General features: G+C 48.5%; 1 protein-coding gene and 1 long non-coding RNA gene across 4 annotated transcripts in view; one reads left to right on the plus strand and one right to left on the minus strand.

The window, feature by feature from the left end:
* ZCCHC24 (zinc finger CCHC-type containing 24) overlaps positions 1-17606 on the plus strand; it is a 66944-nt gene that overhangs the window by 3907 nt on the left and 45431 nt on the right. For 2 of the 3 annotated variants that reach the window (XM_081563724.1, XM_081563734.1), the window contains exon 2: positions 8857-9057. In XM_081563724.1, coding sequence (XP_081419850.1) covers positions 8857-9057 — 201 coding nt within the window. Of the gene's footprint in view, positions 1-5526; positions 6016-6549; positions 6659-6971; positions 7128-7414; positions 7542-8856; positions 9058-17606 lie in introns of those variants that run through there. The other variant, XM_081563714.1, reaches the window with a different exon arrangement.
* LOC145535313 (uncharacterized) lies at positions 853-5407 on the minus strand. Its single transcript, XR_014075364.1, has 2 exons — positions 3599-5407; positions 853-3451 (listed from the first exon to the last, which is right to left on the minus strand). It is a non-coding gene; the product is annotated as an uncharacterized LOC145535313 (long non-coding RNA).

Below are 17606 nucleotides of genomic sequence, written 5' to 3' on the forward strand. Positions count from 1 at the left end.
ACACCTGCCAGTGTTCTTCTGAATACCTCCAAGTTCAGGGAATGATCCATCAAAGCAGACCTCTTCCTTGTTGGATATTTTCAACCGTAGGAGGCTCTTCCTGCAGCTGTTAACCCAGATGCCCTCCTGGGTCCTAGTGCTATCTTCGTAGCACTGAGGACACTCTCCTCTTTGCCTCTCTGGTCTCATTGGAGATTTGAGAACAGCCATAAGGGTCTCATGAGGCTTACCAGACAGGGCTTCAGGCTCCTACATACATGAGGCTGTCAGAACCCTTCGAGGGGGTAACCGCAGTGTCCTGATTTAAAAGGTCCTAGGTATTGACAGTCTTCCGAAGGTTTGGATATATCACTTTTGCTCTCCGTTGGTGCGACTGAGCTGAGGGGCTGCCTGACTGGCATAGATGTGTAGAACAAAGCCACCTGTCTGCTGAGGGTGGGAGTTTGCCTCACTGGGGTTGAGTGGGCTTCAGGAGCTGAGGTTTGTTCCCAGCAGCCCTTGTGGTCTGTGTGAAGTGGTGGGGGGCAGCCCCAGGGCCTGGGAGGAACAGCCGTTCCAGCCCAGCTGGGAGCTTGGGAAGATGCCCGGCTCCCTCTGGCCAGCCCTGGAAAGCTGAGCTCTGACTCAGGCAAGGGAGACCGTCGTTCGAGGGCTTGTTGGCTGAGGTGGCCTGACCCTCCCTCTGTCAAATTCAGTTGACTGGGCGCGCCTAGACTCAGAGAGAGACCACACCTCGAGGACCTTCTGAGTCAGGTGGGAGGGAAGAAAGCAGGCAGCGTTAGTAATAGGGAATTAGCAGTGGCAGACGGTCAGACGCTGTCAGCAACAAGAGAAAGACCCCACAGAGAAGCGTCCCTTACTCTGGGTGGTGGTGCTTTATTCTAGGCATCTTTTCATCATGGCCCCCATTTTACAGAAGGGAAAACAGAGGCCTGGCTAGTAAACCAGCAAGTCAGTGGCAGAGCTCGACCTAGAAGTCTTCTCTATCCCGACTACAGTTGTCCCATTGGCTCGCCCTGCTGGTGGGGGTGGCATTCACTTGGATCGTGCCCTGGGTGCCAGTATGGGGCATGCATTAACCAGGGTGCTGTCAGGCTTTAGTGCCTCACTTGATTTGTCCCCGATCCCAAACCTTCTGAGGAGTGGTAGGCATTGCTCATGGGTCCTGAGTTTTCTGTCATGTACTTGCTCCAGCCTGGGACTCTGTGGGACGTGTGTCCAAGGGTGGTCTGGCTTGGGGGAGGCAGGGGAGATGGACACCGAGCACTTCCTAGCACTCCTGTCTCATAGCACCCACTGGGTGAGGCATCCCCATTATGCAGATGGGGAAACTAAGGCTCTACAAGAGGAGGGAGATAAAGTCAGGGAATCAGTTGAGGATCAGGGCTCCAGGGTGCGTCTCAGGGTGCTTGGTCTCTTGTGTGTATGTGTGTGGGTGTGTGTGTGGGTAGTGGTGGCTGTGATGTATAATCTTTATTCTGTCCTCCTCTGGCCATATCGATTCACTTGAAGTTTCTGAAAACACTAAGCACCAAGCTTTCACTCTAAGCTTTTGCACTTGCTGTTGCTTCCACTGCTTCTAATGCTGTGGACTCTCCTTGTATAACTGACAGATTCCAACTTACTTTTTTATGGCCCCAGTGGATGTCTCTTCTCTGAAGGCTTTGCTTGGCTGCCATGGGGAACACACCTCCCTCCTTCCATGTCCTGTGAGAGAGGAATGGTACATGCTTCTGGTAAAGCATGTCTGAACAGTCGGTATTGCTATGAAATATTACCATGTGTGTCAGCACTCTGAGAATAGGAATCCTGTCATATTTCACTTGGTAATCCCAGCATCCGATGCTTGGTCAGTGTCTGGGACAGACTAGGTGCTCAGTTGACATTCGCTAGGTGGATGGGTGGATGGATGACTTGGACTTTCTCCTTCTCTTTCTTCCCCAGACTTATGACTATGGGAACACTTTCCTCAGTCTCTTAGCCTTTTGTTTTATCTCACGGAAGAAATGTTTATGAATTGCTTGATAAATTTTAAAGAGCTGACGTGGGAGTCATGAAACCCTATGCCTAGAGGTGTCCCAGGAGAAGTTTAGGTGTGTGAAGAGTTCTTGACCTTCTTTGGCTATGGGCCTCTTTGAGAATCTGAAAGCAGCTGAAGTTCCTTTCCTCAGTGCAATGCACACAGCACGCCTGTCCATGCACACGCAGAACTCACATTTGCACATGATTTCAGGGGGATCATGTGGAGAGTGGACCTCAAATCCAGGCTCCTTGCTGTAGAGGCTGCAAACCTTGGTGGTGCCCCAGACTGGCTAAATGTTAGGGACCGTCTAGTCCTCGGATTCTCAGATCCATGCTTTCTGCTTTCATTCAGTGTATTTGGTCTAGAAGCGAGAGTCAGCCCACTCCCCAGTGCCTATGCTCGAGCTGGGGAGCTGGGCAGCAGGCACATGGCTATGAAATGTGAACCCCCACTAGGTGAGTGATGACCTGCAGGGGAGCAGGAGAGACTTAAGTGGGGATGGGAAGCCTCCCCTGGGTCTGTTCCACTCTATCTTGCTGCCACTGTGCTCCTCCATCCCTTGGTCCTTTCTTTCCTCATTTCTCTTTCCCAACTCCCGTTACCAAGAAGAACACAGCCTGCTTATTGAAATCTGAATCTCCCTTCAAGTTCTGGCTGTGTCCAGGGGGCTGTGTTTTGCACACCCCAGGTGAATGGACTTCTAGGAGGCAACAGTGCCCTTAGGGGTCCTGAGTGGAGGGTTGCTGTGTCTGTCATGGTCAACACTGCTGCATTCTTGGCCCACAGATCATCTTTGGACCTTGGAAATAGGAGCAGAACTGGGGTCTAACCACAGCTGGGGAAACCCTTGGTCTGGCTTCACTTTCCCATTGGCCAGCTCCATCCTTGGCCATGGCTGTCTCCTTCTATCCCTGAGCCCAGCCCACATCCACCCCTGCTTTTTGTATGGAATGTGTGTGTGTTTGTGAGCATGTGTATGTGTCTGACCCCAGGGGCTTGAGCCCCATATAGACCCTAAGGATGAAGAAGTGCAGATCTCCTTGGAGAAGGGGTGGAGTCATTTGTGAGATGAATGGTTTCTTGTCCCAAAGAGAGGAGTGTGGGCATGTCTGTGTGTGTGTATAGCAGTGTGGACACGGATGGCTTTGGGGGATAAGGAAGCGGTTGTTCAGCTGATGGAAGAATGGAAGAACCCCCACAGAGCTGGGAACTAGGACAAGAGGATTCCTCCTCTAAGGCCTTCTCAGGCCCCGAGGGCAGCAGACTCAGCATCTGCTCTACACAGACCTTTCCTGTGGTGCTGCGCCCACCTCTGCCTGCTGGCCCCTCTTCTCTTCTTGCACCCATCTCTTCTTCTTCTTGGCTGCCCTCAAAAGCTCCTGCCCACCTACGTCAACTCCTGCCTGCCTCTCCCACTGTGCCCTCTTTCTGTCCTGGGGATGGTGGCCAAAGGGAAGCACAGTTTGTCAGGTTGACTTGGCCTTGGAAATCTCTCCTTGTATACCCTCAGCAGAACCACCAACCCTGGGGCCCGAACCCCTCACACAACCCAGAGAAGCTGGTACCCTGTCTCACCAGGCCTAAGGGGCTTGGCAGTGTGGAGTCATAGGGCCTCTGTGCCAAGGAGGGTGGTCCTTGCCAGGTGGCTCCCCTTCCTGTAGGGGAAGACAAGCCTTGGAGGCCATTCAGGAGCTGAAATATAACAGGCCAGCAGATCGGGCTGTGAATCTCCTCTCAGCCACATGCTGGCTGTGTTTCCTTGGGCAAGTTACTCAGCCTGTCTGAGCCTCAGTTTCCAGTTCTATAAAACCAGCCCAACAAGGCCCATCCGAACAGTGTTCTTGGCAGGTATGAGTCTAAGAAAGGGAAAGGATCCAATCGAGTATGTGACACAAGTAGGCTCAGAATAAACTATAGTTCTTCCCATCTAACTTTCCCCAACAGTCGAGCCAGAACCTTGGAGAAGTTCCAGCCATGGACAGGAATTTGTTGCTTTGTTCCCTGCATGTGGCATAAGGATCCCACGCTTCCTGCTCGCTGCTGGGGTCACTGACCCAGGGAGGAAGGAGGGGTGGTCTCCTCCCCAAGGCTCTTCATTTGGGCCTAGATGACCCAGAGCCTTATAGTAGTGGGACTGCCCTCATCCCCCAGCCAGAGCAGCAAAATCTGGGGTGAGAGCACCCTCCGACTTAGTCCATGGGAACTCAGAGACCCTAAGCTAAATCCTTCAAGGTATTCAGGCATCCATACCCCCATCTGTCAAAGGGAGCCCGCTTCCTGTCTGTGATTGTCTACATGCAGGACTATCATGGGCTTAAAGAGCACTGGAGTCTGGTCTCTGGGGCAGTGGAGGATGGCAGAATCTTTGCCTTCGGGGATGTTCAGCCCTATGGAGAGATGAAGAGGTATCTCTGTATAAAGAGATGAGAGACAGACTTCAGAGCTCCTTCAGGCCAGGGCAGGGGAGTCCCCAAACCAGCCCGCAGCACAGGGCTATGGCCAGGAGGTCTGGAAGGCCTCTGGAGGGGGCTGGGGCCTCTGTGGCCAGTGGGACCTCAGGAGCACCTGAACCTGTGCTTTTCACACAGTTCCTTGGAGCCCAGGCCTGAGCAAGAAGAAGGGGTGGTTTCATAGCCAGCTCACTAGAGTCAGAACCAGGTCAAGAACCAGATTCTGGATGGTTTGGATCCAGGTTGGGCATCCCAAAGGTGGACAGCAAGTGCAGGCCTGGAGGGAGAAAAGCAGTGGCCAGAGAGACGCCGAGGGGAGCAGCCTTGCTGTTGTAGAATTAGGGGCTGACTGATGAAGGGAAGCCATGCCCAGCCTTGCCCTCCAGCCACGGGCGGCTGAGGTGGTGCCCTTGTGAATGAAGTGCCCTCTTGTGTACCATGCTCTGGGGGCATCTTTCAGTACCTGAGTGTCTGGACCTTAATGAAGCAGGCCTGCTGAGATCATAAAGTTTGCCCTCCTTCCCTGCTCCCTGCAATATGTGGGGAATCCAAGAGGCCAGGGCCAAGCTCCATGGGCAGAGGGGAGGGAGCTCTGTGTGTCCTGGCCTCTGCTCCGGTCAGTCCCCACAGGCCGTGGAAATGGCTGAGAGACCGGCTCGCCTTTTACCTCCATGGGCCGAGCTCCTCAGGGCTTCAGAGAGGAAACAGCTTGCCGCCCCACCCGCCCATCCAGCCAGCCGGCAAGCAGAACTCCTGGCCCTTAGGCCTGGCTGCGTGCCCTGGTCTGTGCCCCTGGCCTCACTTTCTCTATCGTAACTTCAGAGTGAGGTTGAGTCGGCTGACTGCTCCTTCCTTTCGTCTTTTCCTGGTGTCGTCTTGAACTGGGGCTGGGGAAGGCAGTTGGAGCAGCTGTGAGGGCCAGGCCAATGTACACTGGATGGGGAGAGGTGGCAGGGAGGGGAGCCCTGGCCCTGCTCCTCTGACCCACAGCTGCCTTTGTGACCCTCCTGAGGGACAAAGCCATGACCTTCCTGAGGCGGTGGGAGGGGTGTCAAGCTGCCAGGGGGAGGACAGCCTGCTCGGAGGCCTCTGGCTGCCCAGGGATACCCGCGGGGCTGCCGTGGGCAGGGGTGTGTGGCCACAAGATGGGGGAGAGGTTTTTCAGGGTGTAATTAGTGCAGTTTCTGGCACCCACCAAACTTCCCCTTCCTCTTGACAATTTGCTGCCAAAACAGCCCTGATTCCTGTGGACTTGCTTAAATCTTATCCAGAAAAAAAAAAAAAGAAGAAGAAAAAAAAAAAAGAAAGAAGGAAAGAAAGAAAAAAAAAAAATAAGAGGGTTGTTATTTGTGAAATTGCATTTCCCAGTCATGAGAATGAGTCACGCCATTTGGAACTTCAAGTTTCTTGTTTGGATGAACTTTTCTCTGGAAGGCTGGGGCGACACTGCCCTCCCCCAGACCAGTTTGGATGGGGAGAAGCCTAGAGACAAGCTAAGGAGAAATCTTGATGGTTGGAAAGTCCAGGTGCTCCCAACGCCAGGTGGGGCTGGGAAGGTTGTACCTTCCAAGGGAGATTGAAAATGCTGACTTGGGCTTAGGGGTGAAGGGGGTGTGGGGAGTTAGTGTTTAATGGGGACAGAGTTTCAATTTGGAATGATGAAAAATTTCTGAAGATGGATGGTGGTGATGTATGTACTATAAATAATGTGAATGTGCTTAGTGCCGCTGAGCTGCATGCTTAAACATCATTAAAAGGATAGGTTTTTATGTAACATATTCTACCACAGTGAAGCAAAGCAGATTCTGGGCCCTCAGTCCCTGGTGGCTGCTTTGGTAGGTCTAAGGTGGGACCCAGAAAAACTTATTGGTTAAAAGTTTCCCAGGTCATTCAATACAAGTTTGGACACACTGATCTAATCTGTAAAATGGGGACATTGACTCATAGAGCTGTGGTGAGCGTTAGTTATCTTAACACATGTAAAGCTTCCAGCGCCAGGGACATTAAAATGCTCAGTTCATGTTACTAATATCATCTAATCCCACTTCCGTTGGGACTCTCCTCACATCCCTTAAGGTTGTCCTGTCTTGGCTTGCATACCACTCCCCCAAGAATGGGGGACCTTTCAGGACGGACCATTTGGGGCCACCTGGGAGCTGGAAAGTTGTCCTCAGACTGGATGCAGGTTCGTGTGGGATCTTCCACAGTGGCCCTGTGCAGTGGTAGAGCAGAGATTTGTGACCCCATGGATTATAGTCCATGGAATTCTCCAGGCCAGAATACTGGAGTGGGTAGCCTTTCCCTTCTCCAGGGGATCTTCCCAACCCAGGGATCGAACCCAGGTCTCCTGCATTGCAGGCGGATTCTTTACTAGCTGAGCCACCAGGGAAACCCAAGATGTCATCAAGAGCCTTTAAGTTCAATGCACAGTCACTGAGGACTGACTGTGTGTTGGGCCTGAGCTGCCTCGGTTGTCCTGTCTCTGTCTTTACTTCCAGAACCCAGGCTTTGGTCCAAGCCTACATGAGAGAGAAGAGAGGCCCAGAGAGGGAAAGGGCTGCGCCAGGGTCACAGAGCAGGGTGTCCAGGAAGCCAAGAAGAGTGAGGGCTGTGTCCTCCAGGGAGGAGTGCTGGACCTCCAGAGGCATACATGTGTGAGATGTGGGCTCTGTCCTGGTTGGAGGAGGGGTGTCTTGATTCCCTGGGACCAGCTCTCAGCTTATACTCCCTTCCCTTCCTGCACTGAGGGGACACAGAAAAAGAACTGTCCCCACTGGTATGCCCACGAACTGGAGCCTGGTAAGCCTGAGCCCTGTGCCCGGGTTTGTCATCAGCCCCTGGGGAGGCTACCTCTTTCTAGCCTTGGCCTGGCCCCAGGAGAAGGGGCTCATGGCCATTCCCTGCCAGCCTCACAGCAGGCCCCACCTTTGCTGAATTCCAGTGTGCCTGGCCGCCCAGAGCCCGTGACTCCTATAAATAGAGGCTGTATACACCAGGAGGGGGCCTGGGCCGCGTCTTCTTTGAAGCCAGGCAAGACATCTGGTTCCTGTCAACTGGAGGTGGGAGAGGTGAGAGAGGTGGGCCGTTTCCTCCCTGGACTTCCAGAGAGCTGGCCCAGGCTGGGCTGAGGGCTCCCCGGACACACTGTGCACAGGCGTTGGGCTGCAGGAGACCCGGCGAAGTGCTGAACTTCATTCTCCTCTTCTGTACAGTGGAAACAAGGCTGCGAGCTGGTCACTCCACCAGCACATGGCAGAGTTCTGGCTCTAGCAGGTGGCTTTCTGCTGCTTGTCTTACCTCCTGGCAGCATGTAAAGAACTAATGATCACCATCATCACATACTGAGTACTTCCCCAGTGCCAGGCAGGAAATAAAGGGTTATGTTAGCCTCCTAGAAACCCTTGGAGGTAGCTGTCATTAATCCTGTTTACTGGATGGGGTCACTGAGGTCCTGAGTGGTTCACTGGCTTGTCCATGGATGCACAACTGGAATTGGGATTTGAATGCAGGCTCCAGGAAGCCAGAGCCCACAGGTGACTAAAGAGTCGGTATGAAACTAGGAATAAAACCACTATATGACCCAGCAATCCCACTCCTAGACATATACCCTGAGGAAACCAAAATTGAAAAAGACACACATACCCCATTGTTCATTGCAGCACTATTTGCAATAGCTAGAACATGAAAGCAACCTAGATGTCCATCGACAGATGAATGGATAAAGAAGTTGTGGTATATATACACAATGGAATATTACTCAGCCATAAAAACGAACACATTTGAGTCAGTTCTAATGAGGTGGATGAACCTAGAACCTATTATACAGAGTGAAGTAAGTCAGAAAGAGAAAGATAAATATCATATTCTAATGCATATATACGGAATCTAGAAAAATGGTACTGAAGAATTTATTTACAGGGCAGCAATGGAGAAACAGACATAGAGAATAGACTTATGGACATGGGGAGAGGGTAGGAGAGGGTGAGTTGTATGGAAAGAGTAACATGGAAACTTACATTACCATACGTAAAATAGATAGCCAACGGGAATTTGCTGTATGGCTCAGGAAACTCAAACGGGCTCTGTATCAACCTAGAGGGGTGGGATGGGGAGGGAGATGGGAGGGAGGTTCAAAAGAGAGGACATACATGTATACCTATGGCTGATTCATGTTGAGGTTTGACAGAAAGCAACAAAATTCTGTAAAGCAATTATCCTTCAATAAAAAATAAATTAAAAAGAAAAGATCAGAGAAGACAAAAAAAAAAAAGAATCGGTATGAATTTGTGTGTGTGTGTGTCCGAGCCTGTGGAAGTGCCCACGAGGCCATGGCTGCATCAGCGGCCAGGCCTCCAGAGTGCTCACAGCCTCTGTCCCCCTCAGGCACTGAGCAGCAGCGTGTACAAGAGTGCCTCACCCTACGGCTCCCTCAATAACATCGCCGACGGCCTCAGCTCCCTCACCGAGCATTTCTCCGACCTGACCCTCACCTCCGAGACCCGCAAGCCTAGCAAGCGGCCCCCACCCAACTACCTGTGCCACCTGTGCTTCAACAAAGGACACTACATCAAGGACTGCCCCCAGGTAAGGCAGCCCGGCCCTGGTGGGGGCTTGGGGCCCTGGCTGGCCTGTGGACCAGCCTCCATGGGTAGAGGAGGCGAAACAGCTCACCAGGGTCCCTTCCTCCAGCACCTCGTCCCTTGATCACTGGCCGCCACTTTTTTGTCCCCTCTGGTTTTCCTGAGGCAGGCTAGCTGGTGTGGATGGGACAGAGCCCCAGCTTGGGCCTGCACTGGCCAGTCAGCAGTCTGGGAGAGGCACCCCCGAGTGAGATTCTGGGCCTTCGAGTCTCCCCTCACCCCACCCCAGTCTTCCTGCCAAGGTGGGTCCTGTTACCATCGGGCAGAAGGGGCCAACGGCTTCCTGACGGCTCTCCTGAGAGCCCATCACCTCCCACTCACAGGGAAGGAATGTGGGCTCCGGGCCAGGAACCCAGATGTGCGCCCCCTCCCCCAGACCCCACCTCTGCCTGCTCTGCAGCCTGCAGCCTGTGAGGGGGAGGGGTGCCCCCAGGATAGGTCTGGGTGAAGGCTTCAGGCAGGGGCTTCCCAGGTGGCTCAGTGGTAAAGAATCGGCCTGCATTGCAGGAGACACAGGAAACACTGGTTCAATCCCTGGGTCGGAAAGATCCTCTGGAGGAGGAAATGGCAACCCACTCCAGCATTCTTGCCGGGAAAATCCCATGGACAGAGAATCCCATGGGACAGATGGACAAAATCCCATGGTACAGTCCATGGGGTCACAAAGAGTTGGATGCAACTGAGCATGCACACACGAAGGCCTCAGGCACGGGGGGCTGGGCATTGCTCCCTTAGGGTGGGAAACGGGTCAGGAGCGGCCCCCATCTCTCCCCCAGTGTTTCGTTGCAACAAGGTGGGGCTCCGGGGGCAGACCTCACTCACCGGACGACCCCTGACTCTGACAGATGTGGCTTTGGAATCCTGGGGAGAGAGGTTAACAGTTGTGTTACACACAGTATGAGATTATCAACGATTTTTTTTTCCTATTATTTTTTCGTACTTTCCACTGTTTTTATAGCGTGGTACTACTTTTATTTTATACATGTAATGGAAATGGAATCCTGGAAACTCAAAATCCGTGTAGTCTTGCCCTCCAGATGTTGGCAGCTGAGGGTGTAGCCAGGCAGGGCTGGGTCCCTCCAAGACCAGTGGGGGGCCGAGATGCCAATCACCACTCTTCTCAGGAATGGCCACGCCATGCTTTAGGTCCCTGCTCCTTCAAGTACAGCCAGCCATCGCCACATCAGTGTCACCCCAGAGCTTGTTAGAAATGCAGAACCTCAAACCCAACGCAGAACTGTTTTCTAGTAAGATCCCTGGTGATTCAGCCGGTGATCTCAGCCTCTCCCTGCCCCTGGCCAAGAGAGGCCCACCCACCCTGGACCCACTGCTGGTTGCTCTCCAGATCCGCACCCCCTGGGTGGATGTATACAGTGAGCAAGGGACCCTTGGCATGAGGGCACCCTGGCAGAGGGTCAGGCCCCTAGCCCCTGGGGTTCTAGGGATGGGACGAGAGGCCAGCAGGTGGCTGAGGATCTGGTTGGCACTCAAGGATATGCCTAGGCCCACCCAGTGAGCAGCCCCCTGTGCCTTCCCTGACTGAGCCCGCCATGACACCCTACACACAGGGCCCGTCAGCTCTGAGTCACCCTGCCTCCAGGGTGGAGCAGGACTCTGCCATGTTTAAGGAGGAGACGGACACTGTGCTAAGTGCTCTCCAAGCATTTCCTTCAACACTCACATCTGCCCAGTGTGCTGAGTGCTTTTAATAACCTCCTGTTATGGGTGCATGAACGCACCTCCTCAGAGCCCCCCGAGAGTGTCTGCTGGGTGGGCAGCCCGGGAAAGCTTCCAGGAGAGGGGCTAGAGTGGGGCTGGCAGGTTGATGGGTGAAGGGTGACCAGTATCCAAAGGCAACGGATGATGAATCAGAGGCAGAGGTACCGCGAAGAGGGGTGTGTGGTGTGTGTGTGTGAGTTTTGTGCACGCGCTGCTCTTTCCCAGATGGGGCCAGAGTCTTGCCAACATGCAGGATAGAGGGTGCCTCTCCTCAGTGCCTCTTGCTTCCTAGCATGGTGCTATATGTTACACAGTGTGTTCACTTATCTTGTGCAGGGTTCTCAACTCTGTGGCCGAAGTAGCAATAATAGCCCCATTTTACAGCTGAAGAAACAGTCTCAGTAGAGGATGGCTGCAGAGAGGGCTGAACCCTGCTCTTGGGACCTTGGTGCTCTCTGCTTCCTTGAGCATCCATGCTGCTCCAAGCTGAGATGCCATGGCCTGTGGAGCCTCACTTTCTCCCTAGAGGTCCTTTTCTAGCCCCATCTCAAACCTGATTCTGTCTAGGATTCCTGCAGGCCCAAGGACCTCTCTTCACTCTTCACGAGGGTCACCATTTGTAAAATGAGGCTGTCGAGAACACTAACATCGTGGATTGCCGTGGGGACTCAATGAAGTAATGCATGAAAAGTGCTTAGCACAGTGCCTGGCACCCAGGAAGTGCTCAGTAACTGTTGGCTAGCATTGTTTTTGTCTCCCTTGTGTCACAATGTGGAGTGCACATGCCTGGCTAAGGATTTTAGTAGGCTGGAATAGGATTGGATGCTCCCCACCTCTCTCCTGACCACAAGCCCCAGGTGCTGGACTGGATTCATCTCTGTCCCCCTCTGCCCACCCAGGTGCCACACAGTGCAGCAGGTGCTCAGTATGTCTTCCTCAATGAAGGAACAGGTGGAAACCCTTGTTTCAAATGAACTATTATGTAAAAGTTCAGCATTTTTAGTATTTAAAAGTGGAATGCTTATTTTGGGGAACAGCTTTAATGAGATATAATTCAACTATTAATAATAGACAAGTCGATGATTTTTAGTGTATTCACAGAGCTGTGCAGCCATCACCGCAGTCAATTAAAGAACTTTCTTGTCACCTTAAGAAGAAACCTCATACTCTTTAGCTATCACCCTCTGGTCCGCCATCTCCTAATAACCACTAATCTACCTTCTACATCTGTAGACTTCCCTATTCTGGACATTTCATATAAATAGATTCATATAATATGTGGCCTTTTGTCACTGGATTCTTTTACTTAGCATATTGTTTTCAAGGTTCGTCCACGTAACAGCATTTATTAGCTCCATGATTTGGGAAGGGTTCCATCTGCTTTTACTTTCTGGAAGAGTTTGTGGAGAATTAATATTAATTCTTCTTTAAATGGTTGGTGGAATTCACCTGTGAAGCCATCCAAGCATGGGTCTTCTTTTGTGGGTAGATTCTTTTAAATTACCAGTTGGATCTCTTTATTTGTTACGGGTCTATTCAGCTTTTCTATTTCTTCTTGAATCAATTTCTGTAGTTTCTGTATTTCTAGAATTTTTCTATTTCATCTAAGTTATCTAATTTATTGGCATGAAGTTTGTTCATAATATTCTCTTATAATCCTTTTTATTTTATTTTATAATGTTCCCCTCTATCATGTCTGATTTTTATAATTTGAGTCTTCTCTCTGTTTTTCTTGGTCATTCTAGCTGAAGGTTTGTGAACTTTGTTGAGCTTTTCAAAGAACCAACTTTTGGTTTGGTTGATTTCTTCTATTTTTTTCCTACTCTCATTTCATTACTTTCTATGCTAATATTTTAAAAAACTGTGGCAAAATACATATAACATAAAATGTACTATTTTAATCATTTTTCACTGTACATAGTTCAGTGGCATTAAGTACATTCACATTGTTGCGCAACCATCCCCATCAAGCATCCCCAGAACTCTTTTTATCTTGCATAACTGAAACTCTGTACCCATTAAGCAATAATTCTCTCCCCTCCCCTCACCCAACCCCTGGAAACTATTATTATACTTTCTGTCTCTAAGAATTTCACTACTCTAAGTACTGCATATCAATGGAATCATACAGTATTTATCCTTTTGTGATTGGCTTATTTCACTTAGTATAATGTCCTCGAGGTTCATTCATATTATAGCATGTGTCAAAATTTCCTTCGTTTTTTTGGCCTTGTGATATATTTTTATTAAAAACTTCCTTCCCTTTTAAAGGCTAAATAATATTCCATTGTGTGTGTGTGTATCCGTGTGTCTGTGTGTCTATCACATTTTATTTGTTCATTTATTCATTAGTGGACAACTGGATTGTTTCTACCTTTTGGCTGTTGTGAATAATGCTGCTTTGAACATGGATGCACAAATATCTTTGAGTCCTGCTTTCAATTCTTCCCTCTAATCTTTATTATTTCCTTTCTTCAACTTGCTTTATGTTTAGTTTGCTCTTCTTTTTTCTAGTTTCTTGAGGTTGAAGGTTAGAATACTGATTGTACATTTTTTTAAATTAAATGGAGGTGTTTTTAGCTATAAATTTTCCTCTGAGCTGCATCCCATAAGTTTCGGTATGTTGTATTTTCATTTATCACAGGATATTTTCTAATTTCCTTTGTGATTTCTTCTTGGACCCACCAGTTATTTAGGAGTATGTTATTTAATATCCACATATTTGTGAGTTTCTCAAGTATCCTTTGTTAATGATTTCTAATTTTATCCAATTGTGGTTGGAAAACATACTTTATATTATTTCAGTGCTTTTAAATTTATTGTGGTTTGTTTCATAGCCTAAAATTTGGTCTGTCCTGGAGAATAGTTTATGTGCGCTTGAGAAGTATACAGATGGATGGAGTATTCTGCAGATGTCTATTAGGTCTAGTTGGTTTATAGTGTTGTTCATGTCTTCTGACTCCTTGTCGACATTCAACCTAGTTATACTGTAATTATTGTAAATAAGGGTATTGAAATCTCTATTATTGAATTGACAATTTTTCTTCAGTTCTGTTGCTTTTTGATGCATGTGTTTTGATGCTCTGCCATTAGGTACATCTGTGTTTATGATGGGCTTTCCAAGCGATGCTGGTGGTAAAGAATCTGCCTGGAAATGCAGGAGGCGCAAGAGACGTGGGTTTGACCCCTGGGTCAGAAAGATCCCCTGGAGGAGGGCATGGCAACCCACTCCAGTATTCTTAGTTGAAGAATCGCATGGACAGAAGAGCCTGGTGGGCTACAGTCCATAGGGTTGCAAAGAGTCAGCCACAACTGAAGCGACTGAGCACGCACACATGCTTGTTTATAATTGCTGTATTTTCCTGATGCAGTAATCCTTTTGTCATTAGAAAATGTCCCTCTTTATCTAGCAATATCTTTTGTTTTAAAGTCTCTTTAGCGTGATATTAGTGAAGCCTGCCTTCTAATGGTTGCTGTTTACCTGATATATCTTTTCCCATCCTTTTAGTTTCAGTCAGTTCATATCTTTGGATCTAGAGTGTGTCTCCTGTAGACAGCATGTAGTTAGATCTTGGTTTGCTTTTTATCCAACCTGACAATCCTTACTTTTTGTTTGGGTTGCTTAATCCATTTACATTATTGATAATGCTATTGTTAATGCACTTTTTATATATGCTATTATTGATACAGTTGAATTTAGATCTGCCATTTTACTTTGTTTTTGAAATTGCTCATGTCCTTTTTGTTCTTTTGTTCCTCCTTCACTGCTTCCTTTTGCATTAAGTGATAATTTTCTAATGTAACATTCTAATTTCTTTAAGTATTTTTTCACCGTTTTTTAAAGTTATTTCCTTAGTGGTTGCTCCAGGTCTTATACCCCTTAACTCATCAAAATATGCTTCAGATTTATACTAACTTAACTCCTGTGAGAAATGTTACTTAACTCCAAAATAGAAATGTTACTCCTTAATGGTTCTGTTCTTTGTTCCTTGTTCATGTGGCATTATTGTTACACATATTACATCTATGTATATTACAAATTCAACAATACTTGTTAGAATTATTACTTTATTTAACTTTACGTGTTTTAGAGAAGCTGAGAGGAGAAATGAGGCCAATTATATATCTATTGCTTTTTTCATGTAACCTTATTTCACATTTTGAATTCTCATCATTTGTTCCTATGGATTCAAATTACCACTTGGTGTCATTTCCTTAGGTCAAGACACATTTTCTCCCACCCACCTTCTTTGTGCTATTATTGGAAAAGGTACTACATTTCTATATGTTATAGGACAAATATTTTGAATTAGCTAAGAGAAGAAAAGAAGTACACACTTCTACTGTCTTTTACAGTTACATAATCACCTTATCAGTGCTCCTTGCTTTTTCATGTGTATTTTCATTGGTCTTTGGGGTCACTTGTTTTCAGCCTAAAGAACTTCCTTTAGTATTTCTTGAAAGATTGGTGTGCTAGCAATGGGGGATTATCTGGAAATGTCTTTAGCTCACTTTCATTTTTTTAAAGATTGCTTTGTTGGGTATGAAATTCTTGGCTGACAGATATTTTTTAATTTGAGCACTTTGAATATGTTATCCCACTGCTCTCTGGCCTCCATTATTTCTGATGAGGAGTCAGTTATTATTATTAGAAATAAATTGTAAATGACATGACATTTTTCTCTCATTGCTTTCAAGATTTTTCTCTTTAGCTTTCAGCAGTTTTACTGTGATGTGTCCGTTTGTGAATCTCTTCATCTTTATACTATAGCTTTGGGTCTTTTGAGCTATTTGGATGTGTTGATTAAAGTTTTAAATCAGATTCTGGAAGTTTTCAGCCATCGTTTCTTTGAATGACTTTTCTACTCCTTTCTCTCCTCCCTTTTTGTAGAATGACTTTTAAGTGGTTTAAATGCTTTTAAAATCTTAAATGGTCTGACTAAGGGTGGAATGTGCAGAACCCTAGGCCAGCCCTCCCTGGGTCCTGAAACTGCCATGGAGCCCCAGGCTCAGAGAAAGGTAGCAGTGAAAACGTGGTTAAAGCATTCACTGCCAACAGCCTGGGTAGTGGGATACAGGCACCAGAGGTTGGTAACCTGTTAATTGATTCTTTCCCAACCTTAAGGGTAGAGAGAGCTGACCAGAGTTTAGCTCCTTAGACTGATGAGGCTTCTCATAGCTACTAGCTGCAGTGCAAGGGGATTGGGCACTATATGAAGAGGAGCCCCAAAATCAGAGGCAGAAAGTGCTAGAGATAACTTTCCAATATTGGTGAAATGCAACCCCTCTTTGTGGGGTGAGGCTGTGCCTGGCCAGGATTTCTCTCCAGCCAACATCAGCACTGGCCCAAGAAATCTAGGATTCAAAAATGTTTATCATTCACCTCTTAAAAAAATCTGTCCCTGTAGCTGTCTGTATACAGTGTGCCAGGTGTCTATTCAAGGGTAATAATAATAATATGAATAGCATAATAGTATTCTCTAAGCATTGAGTTTACCTCTGAGCTTAGTGTGTAATGTGTACTAGTTCCCTTAATTATCTCAAAAACTTTATCAGGTGAATTGCCAGATGATAAAACCAAGGCCCACAGAAGTTGGGTGGCTTGCCTAAGGTCACACAGCTAATGAACAGCAAAGCTGGAATTGAAACTCAGGCCTTCCTGATTCCAGAGCCCATGCTTTTTAAATTAGATCCTACCACTAGCTTCAGCATCCAGGTTTTGATCTCCACCATCATTCTCAGAAACTCAGTGTTCTTTAAAAAGATGGGTTGCTAGAAATAAAGAGGAACAAGGACAATGTGGACAAAAACCGTATCAGGCCTGGTCTGGCCAAGTCATTGTATCTGGCAGATTCCTCCACTGGTCCAGCCCCAGGGTGTCTGCTGTCCCAGTGCAGTCAAGGAGGCCAGGGCTGGTTGGGGTGCCAGCTGTGGTGACTGCAGCAATTCCAGGTGGCTGTCGTGGAGTCATGGGTGCTCTCTGTTGGGCCTGCCCTCAGGGTCACCCATGTGTCTCATGTTGGCTTCTGCACACCAGTGTGGCAGGACCTGCTCTGCATCATCCACATTTGCCTGTATGGTATCTGTGTTTGTGGTGGGGCCTTGACTCAGTGCCACATCAGTGCTCAGGACACACAATCTGTTCACGACAGAGCCAAGCCCAGCACTCAGTACAATCGTCCAGTGCTTCCTGAGCTCCTACTGTATGTCAGGACAAGTGCTTGACCTTTGTCCACAGTGGCACAGTGTGGACAACAGAAATGCTATTGACCGTTCAGGTTGATCAGGGCTATAATGTTTGCAGCGAGGGACCAGCTTTGCCTGGGGCTTCATGGGAGCCCTCAGAGAGGAGGAGTCTGAGTCGGGAGCCGGGAGGGCTTCCAGGAAAGTGTGTTAATAGTAGGAATTTGCTTTCCGGGAACCACGAGCCCTTGGCGACAGTTAGCACTCTGGGTGCCTGAGGGGAGGAGTGGGAGGTATGGCTGCAGCAGGTGGTGGAGGATTTGTGTGCCAGGCTACACAGTCTGGACTTTATCTGGAGGGCCAGAGAAGCCATCCAGGGGTTTTAGGTGACACACTCAGATTGGCATTTTGAAAGATCACACTGGTGGCAATTGGGATGCCAGGCTGGAGGAGGCAAGACTGCAGACCAAACCAGTCCAGGCACATGGAGAGATGATAAGACCAGATACAAGGCAAGGCCAAGGAAAGTTGGAGGTGAGGGGACAAATCTTAGACATGATGAGAAGGCAGCATTCATGGGGCCTGGTGACC

The sequence above is a fragment of the Giraffa tippelskirchi genome, chromosome 2 (assembly GCF_054371585.1).
Source record: "Giraffa tippelskirchi isolate mGirTip1 chromosome 2, T2T-mGirTip1v1.2.pri, whole genome shotgun sequence".
Classification (NCBI taxonomy): domain Eukaryota; kingdom Metazoa; phylum Chordata; class Mammalia; order Artiodactyla; family Giraffidae; genus Giraffa; species Giraffa tippelskirchi.